Source organism: Ambystoma mexicanum, chromosome 3q (assembly GCF_040938575.1).
Source record: "Ambystoma mexicanum isolate Mex_15411 chromosome 3q, UKY_AmexF1_1, whole genome shotgun sequence".
Lineage (NCBI taxonomy): Eukaryota > Metazoa > Chordata > Amphibia > Caudata > Ambystomatidae > Ambystoma > Ambystoma mexicanum.
The window spans coordinates 374226814-374249225 of NC_090926.1; the positions used below are offsets into that span (position 1 = coordinate 374226814).

At 42.6% G+C, this 22412-nt stretch overlaps 1 protein-coding gene across 1 annotated transcript in view; it reads right to left on the bottom strand.

The window, feature by feature from the left end:
* Window positions 1-8134: 8134 nt before the first annotated feature.
* Window positions 8135-22412, bottom strand: part of LOC138447979 (ganglioside GM2 activator-like) — a 76152-nt gene continuing 61874 nt past the window's right edge. The window contains exons 7-8 of the mRNA XM_069604506.1: window positions 12035-12214; window positions 8135-11838 (exon numbers count right to left, since the gene is read on the bottom strand). Coding sequence (XP_069460607.1) covers window positions 11689-11838; window positions 12035-12214 — 330 coding nt within the window. The 3' untranslated portion in view covers window positions 8135-11688. The remainder of the gene's footprint in view (window positions 11839-12034; window positions 12215-22412) is intronic.

Here is a 22412-nt window from a genome sequence, read left to right on the forward strand (position 1 = left end):
GCAAGGGACATCATCCGACGTCTGAAAGCACAATCTCAACACATTTTAGAAAAACATATCTTTTATAGCAAGAAATCATCATCACTCACGTCATGTTACGTGACAAACTACAAAACATATGAATAACGGTGGTTGTCTGTCAGGGAACATCTAAGTATACGTTCTAAATAGCGGGGGTTATGATTGGGTGTCTAAGTCAGGAGGGCAACTAAGTCCACCCCAAGTGAAGGGTCATCTTCATCATCACTAAATACACAACGATCTATTGGTTACACAAACTATAGGGCTCCTTACTGTGTGGCCCTCTACAATTGGTTTGGCACACTTGTACCCTTCTGGAATATTCTACACGCTAGCAGCATGCAGGCTACCATCCCAGGTGCATAGAGGGTTGGCGTGTTCTTGCCTCCCGCCAATTAGCCCAACATCTATCATCACTTCTACAGTCTGCCAGTCAATTAAGGCTTTGAACTTTGGCCTTGCAGAAGCTGTTTATGCCTAAAATATAAAGGGAATGTGGCATTGTTCTGTCTCCTGGTTTCGGTGTAGCTCGACCCAAGCTATTTTGATCTTGACCATGTGACTAGAGACCACGTTTTTTAGCCTTTTGGTGCATTTAATTCTATTAAATGTTGAACTCTGACGCCTTCATTGTTTTTTCATTCTGCTTCAAACAAAGTTTGTTCTTTTCTCACATTCGTTGTAGCCTTTTTAACAGGCACCCAACTTACACTGGCCTCGTCCTCTTGGTGCTGGGCCAGCCAAGCCTTTCTCGAAGCTCTCTTTCGCCATCAGTTTAATTCCAACTGCGCCACACTGAAATCTTCTTCCAAACATGGGGTTTTCATTCCTTGCTAAAGTGCATCATGGACTATCCAGGTTCTGTACATTCCTATATGTATACATTGGCGCATCGCTGCATCTAATTCACTACATAGCCAGCCTTTACTATTATGTTTCCCTACTTGCGTTGCTACATCTGTACAGGTGTAAAATGACTTAGCATTTTCTTCAGTGGTTCTTTGCACAAGCATCTTCATTTCGATCCTGAATATGACAAGAAGGTAAATTTAAGATTCTTTTCAGGACAAAAGGTATTAGTCCTCTTACCTACCTCTGAAAATAAACTTGTCTCAAAGAGGCATAGACCATAAGAGGTACTAGAGCAAACAGTGACCTATACCTATACAATAGCCCAACCTGACAGAAAGCAAAAGACCCAACTTTACCACTTAAATCTGAAAGAAAATCCTTCTGCTGCCTGCATCTCAATATTGTCTTGTTTGGTACTGGAGGAGATAGACAATTCTGAGCTTATTCCCCAAGAACTATCTAGACAGTAGCAAGAAGATTTAAAGTACCTGGTTATAGCATTCCCTGATGTATTCTGCGAGAAGCCAGGGAGAGTACATGGTACTTATCATTATATCAGAACTCCAAAGGGACAAGTGGTCCATTTAAAACCTTATAGACTCCCAGAAGCCCGAAAACAGATAGTGGTTGAGGAAGTGAAGGAAATGATGGAGGCAAACATTATCGAGCCCTCTTCAAGCCCATGGCCCTCCCCTATTGTGTTGGTAACTAAACCTGATAATTCTTGGAGGTTTAGTATAGACTTCAGGCAGGTCAACTCCATCTCCGCATTCGATGCCTATCATATGCCATGCATTGATGAGTTAATTGATAAACTCTGAAATGCTACATTCCTATCAACCGTAGAGTTAACAAAGTGATATTGGCAGGTCCCCGTACATGGACCTTATAAGGAAAGGACAGCTTTCTTGATGCCCCTGGCACTATTCCAGTTCAAAGTCCTCGCTTTTGGCCTGCATGGGACCCCAGCCACTTTCCAATGGCTTATGGACAGGATATTACAGCCCTATTCCAATTTCTGTGGGGCCTATATTGACGACATAGTCATTTATAGTAAGACCTGGGAAGACCATCTTTTTCATCTTTCAACTATTATGAGACCCCTCAGAGAGGCCGGCTTAGCTGCCAATCCATCCAAATGTAAGCTGGCTCAATTGGCCATGAAATACCTCAGCTTCTTTGTAGGGAATGGCAGTTTCCAGCCCCAGTGAGAAAAAGTGAAAGCCGTCCTAGAAACCCCCACGCCTAAAACCAAGAGAGACCTTGGGGCATTTCTAGGATTGATCTGTTATTTTTTTATTTTTCTATTTATTGTATTTAGTTTCCAAACCAAAGTTTTACAAAATGTATCAAATACATACATTTTGAACATGAGAAACTAAACATATATATTGTGTTGTACATCACATAAGTTAAAATAGACCAATAAAAAGTAATCTTAATAAAAACATAAGTGACTGATGTTACGTAATTTAAATAACAAATAAAAAAAAGAAATAATCTCACTTTCCAGAATCAGACAGATTCTTCAATGCTAACCAGAATAGAAGGTGTTATGTAGTAGTAAATCTAGATCTTTGATCTATTTGTATCAAAATGGCTATCGAAAAAATAAAAAATATACATAGACATATAATGATAAAATAACAGCATCAACATTGCACTACAGGACAATCAAGAATTTAACATTGCCTAGATAAATTGAAACATACATCATCTTATTGGTGTAATTCAGCTTCAGGTATAAGAGTTTTGGATATTCAATTCATCTTTAATTAGTTTCAAAATGGGAAAGTATTAAAGGTCTACTATAGCCCCACATTATTCTAGTCCATAGCAATTCACGAGAGTTGATACTATCTCCTAGATTGATGTAGTTTAGCATCAACGCTCTACTTGTTGCAAAATAAGAACAGTACAGTACTAAATGCTTAAGTGTTTTTGTATACATAGAATTAGAGCAAAAGCGACATGTTCCCAAGATATATACACCCTTATTGGTTTTCCAGTTTTGATTTTTTCTAGAGTATGAAATTGGTTTAATCTAAACTGTAGATACAAATCTCGTGCAATGTGACAAGGAAAGAATAGTAAGTATCCCAATCTGGGAGATTTTTTTCCTCAGAAAGTTAGAGTATTCTTTGTAGCTCTTATAGCTATTAATTTAGTCTATTGTCAGACACTAATCATACTCGTATAATTTGTGCTTTACATAGGCTGGTCTTAAGCATACATCTTTGCAGTTAGTGTCAATCTTAGCCAGGAGCACTCTCATTTGATTAGAGAATGAGACTATAGATTTTGGATGTTGGTCTAATATCAGCTTTGCAAAATCCTCGTACAGAGAATTGCGTGGAGGCAATAGCATTTTTGCAAAGTTTGATAGGAGTCTCCATGCACGTTTGGTTGATAAAGAGGCAATCCCTAATTCATGCCTTATGATAGAGTTAGCGATCGCATTGGGTAGATATGTTTTCTTCCAAATCTTCCCTTGTAGTTTATCAAGTATGTCATCTATATTCTCAAGACACATGTCCAGGCCAAATAAGATAATAGCTTCAACCTTTAGTATATAGTAAATAATTAGAGGGAGCATGGAATATTTACATAGATTCCCTTCATCTGGGAAATGAAAGGGATAATATTTTGATTCAAACTTGTTTTCCACATAAGCTTGGACGTAGTATCAATCAAATTATAGCCCAGGTATCTTATCATTGTGGTGTGCTGGACAACAAGGTTGTTAATAGTCCATTGAAATCTATGTATTTTCCTTTTCTTGTTGTTGAAGACTATTATCTTAGACTTCGAGGCATTGGACTGCAGATTAAGATTACAAGCATACCGGAGTCCATATGGTGTTTTATCGAATAATATAACATCATCTGCAAAGGCCATCCATTTGATACACAATTTACCCAGTTTCAAAGGAAATGCAATATCGTCTTGAAAAACCTCATCGAGACCTGAGAGGTAGATATTGAGAAGGGTGGCTGCTAAATTGCTGCCCTGTTTGACCCCTACATAGGTCTTAATGGGGTCAGACAGAGCACCATGTGATGTAATTCTAAAGCAGTATGATGTATTGGTATGCATTTTGGCAATCATATTAATAATTCACCTGGGAAAGCCAATCTTGTACATTTTGTCCCATAGAATCTCTTGATTAACACAACCAAAGGCAGAAGAGAGATCTAATGAGGCCATATAAATTGATCGGTTATTACCATAGGTTTATCCCAAATTTCTCAAATAGAACAGCTAGGTTGACAGACAAATTACAAGAACGCTGAACCCCAAAAGATTCATCGGAACTGATGAGGACGATGCATGTTACAACAACTTCAAGCAAGCCTTGTGTCAGAACTCAATCTTAAAAGTAGTAGACTTTTCAAAAGAATTTGTATTACAAATTGATGCTCATAGGGTTAGGAGCAGTTTTATCGCAAATTAGTGATGGATTAGAACACCCTATCCTATTCACTAGTCGAAAACTCTTGCCACGTGAAAATAACTACTCTGTGTTGGAATTAGAGGCCCTTGCCATCAAATGGGCAATCACCCTGATAATAAAGTAGTATGTTGCCATATTCTTTGAGTCTGTCTGGTTATTTGGGTCCAAGATGATTTTTTATGGTAATTCCATTCTGCGCATGAGCATTCTGAAAAGTGCTACTGCACACGGCAAACTCATAATAGCTTTGGGAAAACAGCTCACTTTAATGGACAACATGGTCTTTCTCCAGCACTGAGCGGTTTTAAGACCCAAAGTCCCAGCTCAGTGTTCTGGTCCAGAATGACTGATGACACTCATTGTAATCTTTTTTTCTGTGATGTCACTTCAGATGATGTCAATACATATGCAAATTATAACATTTGCATCTCTTTTGCCACACAGGGCCTTGAAAATCCCAGGACTGGTCCTCAGAGAAATCTAACAAGCCAGTGTTTTGTATGCATAAGCATCACATTGATTTTTATTATTGTGTGCTGTGTATGTGTTAAAATGCCATTTGACACTAACTTGTTATCAAAAATGTTGCTACAGGGGAAATGAGGGGCGCAAACGGCACAGTACGTTACTGCACGCAAGACATGATGTTTCTGATGCACCTCCATGTCTAAAGGGTACTACAAAACCCTTTTGTAGTGGCGTGTATCTGAGAAGCTGGAACTTCTTGGTGAGCAGCAATGCTACTTTATTTATCTTCAACAACCCTGTGCCCCCTTTGACATTCACTGTCACTCCCAACCATCTTACCACTATCACGCATTGCACACCATGCACATGTATTACACATGACTACGCACCCACCATTCCAACCACGCGGGAGGGAGCACAGTTGAGACAATACACACACCCCTTTCCCCAATAAAACAAACAACTAATAATAATGTAATCAGAACACACACAACAAGAACATAAAAACAGTGTAATACACTAAAATAAACACTTTAAAGTGTTCCTGCAAAATCTAAAGAAAGAGTTCTTGGCTCTTTAGTTCATGACATCGTTTTTTGACCACACCAGAGGTTTCCTCATTCTTCCTCTCGCTTCAACACCTTGGTTGGTCGTAACAACCTCTTGCTCATCTCTCGAATGGGCAACTCTCTCCTCCACACTCCTGTTACTCTCCATAGCATCATCCACATTACCCAACCCATTTCTATCATCCACATCACCGCCTAAATCTTCACCACCCACACACATGGGTCTTGGGAGGATAGCTCAGGGGCAACGTGCTCGCATTGGAAGCAAGACAACACGGAGCACCACAGGTCTGAGCCCCGGGTCCGTGCTTAGAAACCTCTGGGTATTAAGCGCGTTATAAATAACCTATCATATCATCTTATCACATACCTTCCCATCTCCATCTACTTACTCGATCTATGTTCCAAATGGAACCATCATGTACCCTGACAGCATTGTGAAACACTTCCTTTACTCCCACATGCCTGGAATACTTAATACTTTCTCACTGATCTTCCCTTCGTTATCCTTACTAAATCACCAGGTACTACTGGAGCCTGTACAAAACCACCGCTCCTTTCCTCACAGATATTGGCACTCTTGGTACTCTTCGCTCCTCATTTTTCTCACATTCACCCATACGGGATTCAAACTTGTGTTGGGTTCTCTGCCTCTCATCAACAAAAATGGAGATTAACCAGAGTCAGCCCAAACAGATGTCCTAACACTCCATAATTTTTCTTATAATGTCATTTCTACCAACATGTTGTTTCTGATGGCCTGTTCCACAGATTCAACAACTGTATTGCACCTCTCCACAAGCCCATTGGTTTGTGGGTAATAGTAAGTTGAACATTTCCATTGAATGCCAACTGTCCTTGCATACATCGCCATCTCACTTCTCCTGAATTGTACACCATTGTCACTAATTACCGTTTTCGGGTAACTTTCTCTCCTGAACACATTCTCCAAGAAGTTTATGACATTAGATGCATCTATTCTGCGTACCATTTTGATCTCCAGTCATTTGGAATAATAGTCGACCACGACAGTCAAAAACCTCTTTTCACAACCGAAGTTGCCATACGGGCCTACAATGTCAACTCTTGTCTGAGTTTTGACAAAGCCAGCAACATCTCAAAAACCTTTCAACTTTGAGGTCCAGACCAGGCTACCAATACTTGGACCGGACATTAAGTTTGTTGCCTGTTGAACCAGGATGCCCCTGGTGCGCCCTCTCGATCAAACCTTCCCTCAGACTCTTAGGTGGAATCAACATGTCTCCTCTCACCAACAAATCATCTTCAATGGAACACCCATCTATAACCTCCCAAAATGGAAGACACCCCTCATCCAGCACACTTTTATTTGGCCAACCTCTCACAGTGTAATCCATGACCTTGCATAACACCTCACCGCCCTGCAACTCTTGGATCCATCTTTCTCTAGGAATAACATCCCAAACTACAGCAACCACCTCCGAATCATCAATTTGAACATCTCCTTCCAACTTCAAGGGCAACCTCGAAAGAAAGTCTGCCACCTTATTCCTATTACCAGGTACGTACTTAACCTCAAAGTGGTAATCCTGCAATCTCAAACTTAGCCTCGCAAGCCTAGGTGTGGCCTAGGGGTTTTTGATCGGTGCATATGGTAAACCCACTGCCCCACACAATAGTTTACTGCTCAGACACAAGCCAACAACTCTCTTTCAATCACCGAATATCTACTCTCCACCTCCGTTATGGCTTTAGAAGCATGGCAAATAATGTTCTTGTGTCTGTCTTCCATCACCTGCAACAACACTGCCCCAAGTCCAATGCCACTCGCCTCCATGGTGAGTGTGGTCTGCCTACCAATCACGAAACCACCCAGATTCAGCGATTCACACAAACTCTTCTTTATGCACTTAGTAGATTTCACACATTCATCACTCCACTCAAATTTCACCTCCTTCTTGAGCAATCTTCTCATCGGCTCTGTCAAATTTATTACATTATTGACACAGTCTCAAGAATTATTTGACCTCCTCCTTATTCTTCGTTCAGGTGCACTACTAATGGCTCTCCTTGCACCCTCCTTAGGTTTATATCCCTTTCCACTCACCACATGGCCCAAATATACCACCTCACTCTCCGTCATCCAACATTCACCTTCACTCCCAACCGTCTCACCACTACCACACATTCCACACCACGCACCATACATTACACAAGACTACGCACCCACCATTGGGAGCACATGCGAGGACACTACACCTTTCCTAAAGTTGGTCATCCGATCTCCCTCTCCTCACCCCTCTCTTCCCTTTGGCCCACCCTGTTCAATTTTGCCTTCCCGATCATTCTGTATAATTATTGCCTGTTTACTTGGTCCACCCTCCAAAATCATTTTTCTTTCCTCGTGCAGCCCTTTGGAGAAAGCACAATATAAATACAATTAAATATAAATACAATTAAACGGTAACTTCACTGGGCCAACTAACTGCAAATATTTTGAAATTTTGAAATGTGAATCCATCAAAGATTTACACGCTGTGACTAATGGTGTCATCAAGTGGTTGCGTTTGGTTAGAGCATCATGTTTTTCTCATAGCTGCTACTTCCCTATGCGGTTCCCGAAAACACCGAGGCACCCAAACGTCCCCTCTGCAATCCGACCATGTTTTGGGGCACCCTCTTTGCATTGCATTGTTTACACGGTGCAGGACAGACCAGCTCTATGTTAGCGCATTGGATTAGCAGCAAATTATGACGACACAGTGAGAAATAAAAGGCGTGCAACAGCAGCTGAGATTTGCATAGAAGTATTTATTAAACAAAAGACATTATGCAACTCTCCCAAGGGGGACGGGATCCCGTATGCTCGCATCAGAGCAGGGCTATCACCAATGAGGCTTAATCTTCATTGAACATATCATTTACACCTCAAAACTCACAATTAAAAAACACTGTTTTTTTCAGACAATCAATTCAGGTACCCGCCAACGACCCGACAGTAAGACATTTCTAAATAGTTGCTAATAAAACGTGATTCCAATCAGTGTTAAGTAAAGAAATTAAAGTATTCGAATTCAGGTACTATTATTATTTCTGGTCAGATTGCATCTATCATTATATATGCAGCCATGCTCGTAACAGTAATCGTGCTGCAAACCTGCGTCCTCATGCTGCTAACTGCAAAGCCCGGGCCAGTCATGAGATTAATAAACAGCTTTGACAAAAACTTACATCCTGACCCTCAGCACCACGATCAATCAAAGATACGAGGCTCACCTGAGCTTTGCAGTGCACCTCAGTCTAGTCCTGCAGGGCCTTTTGCTATTGGGCCCACACATATCTTTGCAGTGGCACCTCAGTTCCAAACAGCGCTACCAAGGCCTATCAGGGGGTCATCACGGGTTGGGCAGAGCGGTAAGAATGCAGCGGTAACACTATTGCCACCGCATTACTGCTCTGCCCAATTCCGAGTTTGGGCAGAAAGTGGGTTTACCACGAGTTTTTTGCTTAAAGTAAAAATCTCCACTTCCCCCCATTTGTGCTATTACCGCAGCTAAAATTGCGCTGCGGTAATAGCGCCCAGCATGCCCCATAGAGTCCTATGGACTCCTGAAGAAATGGGGATTTACAGCCATACCCCAACTAGGTATCCAGCGCTAATAGCACCGGGCCGAGTTGCGGTAACGCTATATGCATTGGCGGTATCCCGGCAGATTTACCGCTGGGTTACCGTCAAGGTTCTGATAGAGCCCTTAATATGAACCAGAGTATGATGCTTAGATGCACAGGAGACCACAAGGTCTTGGGGTTGTTGGTGTCATGAGCCTTAGTCCTGAAACTGAACTGTTGGTTGGGGCGAAGACGGTACATGAAGGTTTCGGTAGTGCTAAAAAGGCTGTGCGTCCATTGAGCAGCTCAGCTCTTAAGTGGAGGGCCGAGCACTGGAATCTATCACCTGCTGCTTTCCAGGAGCTTTAGACTACAACTTCCATGATCCCTCTCCAATTACTATGCTGGCTATGGCTGGTAGGAGTGGTGGTCAAAACATCTGGAGAGCCAATGATTACAGACCTCTGAATTCTAACAGTGAATGATAGATAGTATGTACCTACTGTCCCCAACTACCCAGCGTGGGGCCTTCACACTGTGCGCTGCAGTTAGGCTGGATCTCTGGAATGGTAGGATTAATAGTTGAGGACTGATAATGGTCATAAACAGAGAGAGGGGAGGGCGAGAGAGAGAGGCAGAGAGAGAGAGATTGCAAAAAACACGTTGGGAAACTGCAGGAAAACAGCAGTAGAAAACTAGCAGTGTTCCATAGCACGGGTGATAATGCAGCGAATATGTCTGAGGGCACCACTCAGTCCAGGCCTCTTTTTGATGGGATTTAACCATACTGGTCCTTAACCCCTTAAGTGTCAAGGCCGAGTATGCTCATCCTTTTTGCATAGACTTGCATAATAGCCTGGCAGTACGCTGGTTTTATAGGGTGGCCTTGTTACACAGACTTTTACAGATGGTTCTGCATTAAGTATTCTGCCTAAGTGCACAATAGGATGGAATTTTAATCTGAGCATAGTAGGTGTTTCCCGGCATTAATGTTTTGATATCAAATAGGTTTCTTATGTTAGTTGCCGGCTTTACGGTTGGCTTTTCAACATTTCTTTGATTAAGAAAGAATATGGACAGCTGTGCTTTTTTCTACATTTAGACCCGAAAGCGCTTTTTCTGCCCTCACAAATATGGCGTCCAAGCCCTGCCAGGAGGGCAGACATGGCCTTTAACAGCTTGCCAGCCCGAGCTAAGTCGGGCTGGAGTGAAGTTCGGGCCTCAGCTCTGGCTGTGGGCCGATAAAGACCATGTCCTCCCTCCAGGCAGGGCATGAAAGCCATTCTCACCCAGGGGTTTGTCGCCCGGGGTGCAAATGGCTTTCACAATTTTTCATTGGGAGGTCCGAGCTGCTAGCACAGCTGATATCCCAATAATAAGTGAAAAAAAAGAAAACAAAAGATATCTGCTGCCATATGGAAAAGGGACTATGGTGGTGGCTCCCTGTTGCCTCCCGCAATGAAAGAAAAATGAAAAAAAACGCGCCACACGGGGAAGGGCCTCAGGTGGCAGGGACAGCAGGCAGGGATTGTGTGTTCTCGCCCACTGTTCCAGCCACCTGATTGGCTGAGCGCCTTTCCCCGTGTGCAAATGCTGCTTCACCTGCAATTAAGATGCTAATTAGAACACAGTCGCTGAGAATGAGATCTTCAAAGGAAGACAGTGACAGCCAAGAAGGGACCGCACATCTTTTCTTGTCTTCGTGGATCCGCAGCCGGTCAAGATCTCGATACTTGAAAGGGATTGCGGAATGGAAGAGCGAAGGGCATGATCCTGGTAAATACTCCCTGTGCGGCTAATGCAGGGACTTCCCTTTTGCTAAAATGCACTCCGACTTCAGGACATCAGTGTAGATTGCTTAGTACGGTGCATAGAAGTCACACAGTGATGGTCTTCTTCACTCATCACTACCCGAATGTCTTACACAGTACCAGGCCAATTGGAAAGGGGGGTCCAATAGGAGCCTATTGCCCTACCACACCAGGTGCAACATTGCTAAACAAGGGGGTAAAAATAGAAAAGACAGGGCGGGTTTATGGGTGGAAGAAAACCATCATGGAGAACCCATTACCTGGACACAGTCCAACGCAGGGTTCCAAGAGGGACTTCTTTCTGGTACCTCGCTCAGTCCTGCATGGTTGCGCATGGAGCCAGAGAGCGGATTTTGAAATGATATTGCGCTCCATCTAAAGGGCTCTTTGGTCTTGAGCTAGTGCAGAAAACCACCCCACTGACCCCTCGCCCTTGTTTCAAGTGTTTGATTTGAAATGTAAGTACTAAACTCTCTAAAACCTCACCATTTTAAAAACTGTAATTTCTGCTTACTTATTGCATTTTTGATCGACCTAATGTTCAAGAACAGCTTCTCTATTATTTTTAAATGCCAATAGTTTGCTTCCTGTAAAAGTCTCGGTAAGCGGCATTTTTAACGTGAGAAGAAAAGGGCATTGCGAATGTTTAAACGTTAAACGCATGTGCTGCGCCTATGTTTTATAATCGGACATCTGATTTCAGCAAATAATAGTTTCCAATCTACAATTTCATATTAAACCAGAATCTAAAGTGGATATAACCGAAAGTCAACAGCAATATCTATGAGCATTGTTTAAGAGGTCTTTACAAAGCATTTTTGCAACCTACGAGGCACCTCCCCCTGCTCCTTTTTGAATTCAGGTGGGCATTACATCTTGTTCTTAGTTCACCCCGTAGTCCCTATTTCCACCAGGAGAGAGACTGCTAGGCGAGGGTCACATGAATGTGGACACAACCAACTTCTCCCTGGGCATTGCTCAAGATCCCCTTCACGCGGTAAGTTCCACTTTCCAGCCAGGATGGCAAAGGAATGGCGGGAATGTAGAACACGGAGCTTGGTAGAGAGGACGTGCCCTGCAGAGAGAAGGCGAGACAGAGAGTGGACGTTAGTCTTGTGAAAACTGCGAGTGACTGAATTATCACACTAGGGACTAGGCACATCATGGAACCAAATATGACAAGTCCCGCCTACCTCCCCCCCACTAAGCGAGCAAGGCCTTCCCTCAGACGCCCAAACAATCCTGCTGCAGACAGGAACATGGCTTCTCACCACTATGAAGGGGCAGTGGCACGGGATACCATAAGTGAGCAAGGGTTCCGGGCATGGCTGTCCGACAGGGAACCACGTATCCAGCAGGTCGCAGGCGTCGTAGGTGCAGCTGCCCAGGTTGTCCAGACAGGGTATCTTAATCCACGCACCCAGGAACTTCTTCTCCAGGGTGAGGTTGAGCTGAAACAGGTCAAACATGGAATGTTAATAAGAACACTGTCCATTTAGCAAACACACCACAAAGCAAAATGCTTTCTCTGTACTTCGGTGGGTGCTGCTCCCACCGTTTCCTGCAGCATGTGTAGTAATGGAATTCTGCGTGTGAAATAACTGCATTGAACACAGCTAACCTGTCACAATCTCCTATACTTTATCACGAATGTCCTGCCTCAAATGTAAATACATCTGCAATTTCCAATGTTTCCTTTGCAAGGCCAGCCCCCCGCCCATCCTTTGGGATGAAACAATTGCCCATCTCAGGAAATGAGCCTATGTTAACTGCACTAAACAATAGCATCTATACTTTGATTATATTGTATGAATCTTTAAACAAAAAAGCTGAATGAAATCAATCTACGTTAGATAAATTGGAAAAAGAATTGGATCTGATCATGGAGAGTGGCACCACACAATGAAAATCTGACTCTTATTGCCCCTCAGACAACTGTGTAGTACTATTACAATCTACTGCTATCCTTATCGCAAGCTATTATTTCAAGCAAAAGGATGACATTTGAGATCAAATCATCATCATCTATCAATGCCGAGTTCCAATAAACATTTAATATAGCAATGCATAGGTCCTCTTCACAACCATCGTTTTTATACAAAATCTCTCTAACTGCAAACAAGCATGAGGAGATGCCCAAGGGTATAAAATCCCTTTTAGTTTTTTTTTGACAGCTATGATTAGACCAGACATTGGTCTACCTTTTTTTTTTTTTAAGGATGGGATACATTCAACATCATAGTCAGCAGAAATGGGTTGGTCCACAAGCCATGTGTCTTGCAATATGAGTATCTGATAAGCTAACAGATGTTTAAATGTATGCTTGTCAAACAAATGTGAATACCCTCTTGTATACCAAACCGCAAATTTCAGCGGCGGAATATCACAGGCATTGGCACTAATTTATATGAGACTTATTTTGATCTTTGTGGGAATTCCTTAACCAGGCTGAATACTTTTTGTAAACATTGTCCCTATATTTGACCTAACCAGATTGGTCACTTGAAGATCTATGATTATCTGCTAATTTTTCATTTTGCTTGCCTTTACTGAGCAAGTGTGAATGTCTTTCATCCTTAAAATGTACGGTTCTATCTTCCTTTCATTCATCTTTGTGTAGATTCTCAACTTTGTCGTGTGGACTCTGTTGAGACGCTTTTCTCACCTCTTTAGAGCGAGTGGCTGTTAACCATAAGCCCTTTCTTCCTAGATTGCTTCTCTCTTTCCAGATGGTGTCCCTAACTATCCTAGATGGGATTAAGAATGATACAGTATCCCTTTTTACTGTTTTAGTATACCGAATTGCATCAATATCACTTGATCTAATGTGTTTTAAGTTAGGTATTTGTTTAATACTCTTGTTCAGAGAGGAATTGCCATAGCATTTCGGTGCTGGACTGCCCATGTGGGCGGGACAAAGACTGATATGCAAATTAATATTTCCCATCTGTGAAAGGTACAGTGAGCAAAAAGCGTGTGCTGCAAACTCTCATCTCAGAACAGGTTATCATGCCTTGTTCTTTCTGGAGAGGAGCGCCTGCTACCTTCTTTTGAAATGTTTTCAAGGAACTTGGTGTTGGTCACCCTAAGTTACCTGGGGGCAACCAGACATGGACTCCCTGCTCGCTGTGCTTAGAGAGGCAAAGCGTCACCTCACTGATGATGTCCAACAAGGCTGAAACAAGTGTATGGGGTTGCTGGTGGTACTCTTGTTCAGAGAGGAATTGCCATAGCATTTCGGTGCTGGACTGCCCATGTGGGCGGGACAATGACTGATATGCAAATGGGTATTTCCCATCTGTGAAAGGTACAGTGAGCAAAAAGCGTGTGCTGCAAACTCTCATCTCAGAACAGGTTATCATGCCTTGTTCTTTCTGTAGAGGAGCGCCTGCTACCTTTTTTTGAAATTTGTTTAAATATTGTTAAGAGCGTGGTCCTATTAGGGTAAGGATCATAACGTTTCCTATCTTTCATCTGGGCATGTATGTGTTCTTGGTCTCTTCCTAAGCAATCATTGTCATCTGTACTTTATTTTCATCAGCTCAACTTGTTAGGTCAACATCAGGGGTGTTAGCTTTCGTTTCAGTATTCACATTTGTTTGACAAGCATACATTTAAACATCTGTTAGCTTATCAGATACTCATATTGCAAGAAACATGGCTTGCGGACCAACCCATTTCTGCTGACTACGATGTTAAATGTATCCCAGCCTTAAAACAAAAGAAAGGTAGACCAATGCCTGGTCTAATCATAGCTGTAAAAAGAAAAACTAAAAGGGATTTTATACCCTTGGGCATCTCCTCATGCTTGTTTGCAGTTAGAGAGATTTTGTATAAAAACGAGGGTTGTGAAGAGGACCTATGCATTGCTATATTAAATGTTTATTGGAACTCAGCATTGATAGATGATGATGAGGATGATTTCATCTCAAAGGTCATCCTTTTGCTTGAAATAATAGCTTGCGATAAAGATAGCCATTTGACAGTGATTGCCGGGGATTTAAATATATCATGCTTTGAGAAAAGGAGGAAGGCAGCCTGTGTAAAAACGAACTGATGGCTTAAATTGATGGAAGCACGCAATTTAACCATGTTGAATGGTCCCTTTAAGAATGACAATCCCCCAAAAGCTACTTGGAAGAGAGGTTCATCCTCATCTATTATTGATTATTTGTTTATCTCACAATCAGCATTGAACAAAGTTGTCAACTTCCAAGTTGTAGCGACCAGTGACAGTGATGGAAATCGTATGGAGCAGAACACACATTAAACACAACGAGTTCTACACACATGACATTGAAGTATCAAAAGAGAAAAATAGGATAAAATGGAATGGTCCTAAGATAATCAAGTTACTTGCAAGATTGAAAAGTGAAGATGAACAGAGTGAGGTATCCACGGTCCCTGAATATACACAAGCCCTTATGCTATTTGCAGAAAAGCATGTCAAAGGCATGCGGCAAAGCTTCACCCATAAATACTCATTTGATAGGGTCATTCATAATGCTTAAAAGAAGTTAAAAAAGAAACACAAAGGTTAAAATTTAGTAAGAATAAAGATGACAAACGGAAATTGAGACAGCTCTGGGCAAAACATAAGAATTTTGTGTCACAACACAGACTAAAGATAATGCAAGAACAGAATAAACAAATGCTAACTGCATTAACGAAAAAATCAAGCTCCATGATATGGATACTATTGAATGAGGTGCCTTACAAAAACACAGAGCCACTGTTATTAAATTCAATACCGGAAGCAGACAGGATTGCATATTATACACGCATCTATGGTGATCCTGACCAAATAATAATGCCTTCCATTCTGCAAGATCATAAATAGCTTCAATTCGATCATCATGATATAATGACTTTGATTAAAAGACTGAGTACCTCGCAGGCTCCAGGACCCGACGGTCTCTCCAACGCGGTACTCAAGGCAAATGTGAGTGTATGGACAGAAATGATGTACTTCCTGTTTACAAGAATTGCAAAGACTGGGCTCATACCAATGACTTGGAAAAAATCAATTATAGTCCCTATTTTTTAAAAAAGGTGACAGGAAGCTCCCTGAAAACTACTGGCCATTGGCCTTATTAGATATTCCTGGCAAACTGTATGCCTGGTTAATTTTAAGGGACTTAACCACCTGGTCACCTCTAAATTGCTAGATCCACATCAATCTGGATTAATAGCTGGACTCGGTACATCCATTAACTTTACATTATTAACAGCCCTCAAAAAACAAGCTGAGTTTAAAAAAAATCCTATTTTTCTTGCCTACATAGATTTCAGAGTCGCGTTCCACTCAATTTCAAGAAATATTCTATGGCCAAAGCTACTCAAAAGCAGGTTGCCCAAATTACATCTGACATGCTCTGCAACAATTTTATATGAACACTTACGTACAGGTAAAATTGACCCAAAATTGGCTGTTATCGGATGTAATACCTACTGGACGAGGCCTTAAACAAGGTTGCATCTTTGCTGCAACCTTGTTAACTTTTTACATAAAAGACATGCACTCAGTATTCCATAACACTGCATCGTTCCCACCAAAACTAGGAGCCAAACCAATTCTGCATCTGTTCTGTGCAGATGATTTGGTAATAATTGACAGGACTCAAATAGGTCTGCAAAGGCAATTGAACAAGCTGAAAATATATGCAAAAGAAAATATGGTATCAGTTAATGTTACTAAGTCATACAGCATGAGATTCAACTATGTCAAAAAAAAATCATAACAAGCATTCAAATGGGTGGTGGATAACCAAGTAATTGATGTAACAAACCACTATAAATATTTGGGTGTGGTCATAAATGACACAAAGAACGAAGCTCTGTATAAGCTTGTCCTGAAAAGTTAAATCAATGCTTTGACATCCCAAGCCAAGGTCATTCAAGCCAAATATGGGAAATTCTCCATAGCACCTGTGCTAACATTCGATAGTGGCAGGGTGATATATGATATGATATGGCATTTATAACGCGCCTATACACAAGTGTTTCAAGGTGGTACCTACAATCACTTATGGAGGACATACCAAAGTGCCTGAAACCCAAATAGATTGGAAGTTATTGGAGGATTTATTCTGGAAGGCATTGTTGCTGATTCCAAAATCTTACCTAGTCCAGATTGTGCGATTTGAACTGAGCCTAACATGGCTCAGTCCTGTTGTCAAGTGGAATAGACTGTTGCTTTATGCAAAATGCAAAACAGCGAATGCATTTACCCCTTCATTATTGTCATCGTTAAACTTATGGAAGGTTCTGGGTCACTTGCATCTTAGAAGAATGCTTGTCATACTATAATGTCCAGTGCTGGCATTGATTAAGATCTAACCAGGGCCGGTCTTTGCGTCAGGCAGCCCAGGTGGCTGCCTGACATAAGTCAGGCTCTAGGGGGCACTGCCCCAGCAGTCCACAGTGCCAGTGCTAGAATAAACGTGTAACACGTTTGTTTCCTAACATTATAAAAATGAATATGCCTGTTCATTTTTATAATGTTAGGAAACAAATGTGTTACACGTGTATTCTACCACTGGCACTGCTGCAGGCTGTGGCCTCGGCCAGGGCAGTTTCTAGAAAAATGTTGGTGCCCAGGGCGAACACTAGGAATGCGCCCCCCTCCGCACCGCATCCCATGCGCCACTCCCACTGCACCCCATGCTCCACTCCCGCCGCACCACTCCCACCACACCCCGTGCACCATACCCACCGCACCCTGCGCGCCATTCCCAAACTACAACATTAAGGAACTCCTACCCAAATCAAACAGTCCATCACACAAGGAATGAATTGCCATTTGCAACGGTGGGCCACTTTTTCACTGATGCCCAAAACAATTTTATGCCCCAGACCCACTTAGGCTGCAGATAATGAGGACTGGGCACACCAAGAGACCTTGAATATGGCATAGGATGCAGTATATCCAACCAACAAAGAACACAAGAGCTGGAGGGGGTTTGGAGGCAACCTAAACCTAAAGGGCAATGACAAGGAGACACCTGAACCCAATAAACAATCACTTTAACATTCTTTGAATGGGAATCAAGTGTATGCTTTGATACAGTAAAGTCTTGACTGTTGTAAGGATACATGGACCAGGATTATTTATTTATTCATGCAATGTTTGTCGGGTACCTGCATATTTATTTATTTAAGCAATGTGTGTGTCGGATACAGGTATCCGACAAACATTGCGTAAATAAATTATCCGTCTCCATTTACCTGACAAACATTGTATAAATAAATAAATAAATAAATAAATAAATAAGCCGGTTTGTGGCTTAAAGAATATTTACTCAGCAACACTTGTCAAAACTATTATCTGCATAGTGAAGTAACTCATCACCAGTGCCATGCAAGTGGTTTAAAGTGTAATTGATATATAGTTTGGAAAAGAAGCGGCATGAAAGAAATAGCGCTGCTTTAAACTATTATTTTGGCCATTTTCTGGGCTTGCAGGGATGCACCATGGGCCCAAACGGGTCTCCGTTTGTACCGTGTCGGGGCCCACGGTGCGTCCCTGCAAGGCATGCCCACTCCCCACAGCACCTCCCCTCCTATCTCAATGCCAGTACGAAACCATTTAGTGACTAGTGGGCCACCATTAGCTGTTTCCTGCCGGCATTGTGAAGAAAGGGGCTGGTTTTAGCTGCAGGGGGACATAAAGTGTTTTTATTGGTGTGCTTATGCCCCTCACCCCAAGTGGCGCGAACGTGATCAGGGGGAGCCTCTGACTTCTGTAATGTCACGTAGTACTTTTGTGAACGAGCAGCACCAGCACCTGACCTGTGGAACTTTTCCCACATCAATGCACCGCCCCACAAACTGGGGAATTCCATCCCCTCCAGAGGCTCCAGGGACTGGGGCAATTGCGCCCCCGGGGCAATTGTGTTCCCGGGGCTATTGCGCCCCGGGCAGTTGCTCGCCTCCCTGGGCCAGGAAAAGGGCCTGGCCTCGGCCCTCAGGCAGGGCAGGGCAATTGGCATATAAATTAGCAACATGTGTTGCTTTATTACCTTCCCCCGGCCCAGGGTGGCGCCGGCGCTGCTGGCGCCAGCCAGGCCCATAGGCACACGTGCGGTGTGCCCTCCTCCAGGCTATGGGCGCGCACTGACACTGAAGTGTGGATCGATTGGTGCTGGCTGGTGTTGTCGGCCCCGGCCATTACAGAAAAGAGGAGCGATTGGGTCACTAAATCCTGAAGTTGTTCCCATCACAAGCACACACTGCCAAGCAGCAGCAGAATCAGCAAATACAAACAGTTGCCGCATCCTGCCCTCGCTGATTGGGCCTTGTTTCAGGAAATTCGGCAGTAACTACAGCCTGCCGAGGCAAGCACACTTCTTTCCTCCTGCTCCCGTCCTCGCAGGTGAGGCCTATTGCTGCATAGGCTTTTTATTTATTTTAAAATGGTATTAAAATGGTATTGCAGAGATGACTGGGCCATCCAAGAACAGCCTCTGGAGTCCACAAAGCTAGACACTTTTGTCAAGGCTCAAGTAGTCATGAAAAAGGAAGCGAGCACTGGTGGTGGACTCTCCTCAGGAGATCAAACGGCAGGTTCTCGGAAGACATGGGCAGCATGTCACCGTCAGCAGATCTTAGACAGTTGCACATTCCAGCGGGTTGGATTGGTCTGTCCGTCGGCCATTCGGCCTGTGGCCGGGCCAAAATCACTTTGAGAGCGAGGCACTGGGGGCCGGTACCACGCTTGGGCCCGTTTGGGGGTTACTAAGCCCCCCCTAGTTCCCGCTCCCAAGCATATTGTTCGTCGTTCCCTCTTTCCCGGGCATGCACTGCTGACTTTATTTTAGTGCTGAGACTTGTCTTATACTCTTCTTTGTCATTGTGCTTCTTTTGTTTGGAATAGCAATCACGCTAATCTAACGAGATAAACAAACACCTACACAAACGCGCCGTGTGAATGATGGTGTGAAGGATGGATGCAGGGGTTGGACCAAAAGCTGAGTGAAGTCTGCACAGCAGCTGGCTTGGGAAGTAGAAACCGTCACCGTGGACGGTTGGCCCGTCTTCCGTATAATGCAAATACCCAGACTTGCAGGATGAATGCTTCACTTTCTTTGTTTCATTGTGGCGACATGCTGTAGCATCAATTCGTGGCCTTTAAAATACCCTGCACGGTGCAGCTTCCGATCTAATTTAACACAAACGCTGGGAAATCGCCACATTAATCAAAGCCAGATCTCTAAAGAATGGTTCAAGTGTTGGGGAATCACCTGCTCACACTTTCTGTCATGTGACCAACCAGTGCGCAAAAGGTGTTTCAGAGCGTGGGGCCACCCATTTCTGCATTTGATACACCAGCAGTAAACACACCCTGGGGAGGCAGCTCCTTCTGCATAGTCCCTTTCTCTCCCAAGCTCGTGACAATGTTCTTTACCATAATGGAGAATGTGAAAAAAGCGCAGGGCTGCAAGGCTGGGGGGTGAGGGTGGAGGGCAAAGCGCACTACGCTTGGGGTACACTGGAGATGCTTCCCCTGATACCGGCAGTACTCCAAGTCCCTTGAAATGAAATTTGTCTATACACTGCACAATGTGCAAGGGCCGCTGTTATTCAAGCAGCACGCGAGTAGTCATTTGCAAAAAGTAAACTTAACGAGTCCCAAGAAAAGGTTGCTTTCCACCCTTTAACAATTGTATTGTTTTTGTTTTTATGTTGGGATGGTAGACATCGTTTTTCTTTGCGATCTTACAGTTTCATGGTGCTGTCGGGAGCCAAAATGAGTGATCACGAAGGAAACATTTAAGAATTTTGAGAGTTCACGAGCATGAGTGAAACAAACCCCAATACTCGAACTGCCATTTCTCTGCCGTGGCAATGCACTGCAGTGTGTTTCAATTTAAAGTCCACATTGTAATGTCATAATTTTAGAACGCCACCTCTCCAACATTAACATTGGGACCTATGTTGATTGTACGTGCATGTCAACTCTCTGCATATGTTTAAAGTAGACTTTACCACTCACATGGAGTAGTGATATTGTTTACGTGTGTCCCTCCTAAATATATTTAACTTCCCGTGAAATATTTGATGCAATACATATTGCATAAATGCATGCATTTTAATGCTGAGATAGACGGGCTTGTACAGCTATCGGTGGGTATGTTGCTGGGGCTTGTTCTTGGAGGTTTGAGTAACACTGTTCAAGACCAGTTCATCGTCTTTTAAGAGTGGCTAAATGTTTGAGGTCATACGAATGACATTAGTGTAGATCTGAAATTGTCGATTCTCTGACCTGAGTCACAGCAGCAAACTGGTCATTGTTACTAAAAATGAAGAGCAAAAGCAGACTAACATAACTAGGTCTGTTCGGGTTTGACCCTCTTACTGCTGTTTTCTGAGGTTCATGAAATTCAGCAGATGCCAGCATTGACAATTTTCATAGTCCCCACTCCCGCTGCTCAGCCCTTGACACATGCATGAGATCACAGGTCGGGGTAGGGGGGGGCGAACGATGCTTCCCGCCTGGGGTGCAATCTGTTGTAAGACCGGCCCTGGATTTAACGACTAATCCTGTGAGAGCGAAACAAAAATGATGGTTGATGGCTTGATGTTCTACTATGTAAGACTGCAAGAAATATAAAAGCTTTACTCGAGGTATGTTCATAGAGATAAACCTTAATACAATCCCAAAGTTTCCCGATCCTCAGTATAGAGCAGACATCATGCGCATGAGATTTGATGTGTGGCCCACCAAAACCGTAAGTATGAGAAGAAATAACACTATTATAGATCCTATGTGTCGCTTTTGCAAGAATTCTAGGTATCCAGAAACATTGACACACCTTGTTGTAGAATGTAATAATTTGGCCAATCTGAGACGTGAACACTTTTATAAGTTTTTTGGCAAATACCGAACATTTTCAAAAATGAATATGTGGGTTGTGGTGTTCAATGAGAAGAGAATAGCTGTGAATTTAGCAACCATAATATTTTTCAGGAAGTGAGACCTATAAGCAGTATAGCGCAGAATGGAAAGTCAAACTATTGGTGAGGCGATATAAAGTGGTTTAATTCTATTTTAAGTGACAATTGTGTATAGGTTGTATAACTAGTTGTTTCTTAGTGTGTATTGTCTACCCCCTGTCATTTTCATTAGTGTGTTTTATTGCTTTCTGTTTTTTCGATTTATCCTTTTCCTTCTGTAAACATAAGTGATAACTATGACTATGTTAAAGTGTCTGAGTAATGTGTCTGACGTATGTGTGTAACAACGCCAAAGCATACAAGTTAAAATTGGCTTATGTTGCATATGAATGGAAATCTTGGAAGGAAAAAGAAAAAAAATGAAAATGAAAATATATTTGAAACAGTTTTATTTCAACTAAACCAAATAAATAAATAAAACGTTTTTAAAAAGTAATGGAATTCGGTATATTTGTACAGTAACTCCACTGTAGTTTGCAGGATTTTCCCCCTATGTCAATGCATTTTTATTTTGTTTTGTCCTTGGTCTATGTGCAAATCCTCATAAAATGACTCGTTACCTGTTTCTAACGTTATGCTATTGTGTAAGCGCCCTTCTGGGGAATGCCTCCGCCATCTGTAAATGTGTTGCTGCAAGTCATTTCTATTGCCAATTGACATCCCTGTTCTTCAACCAAATGCAAATGCCACTTT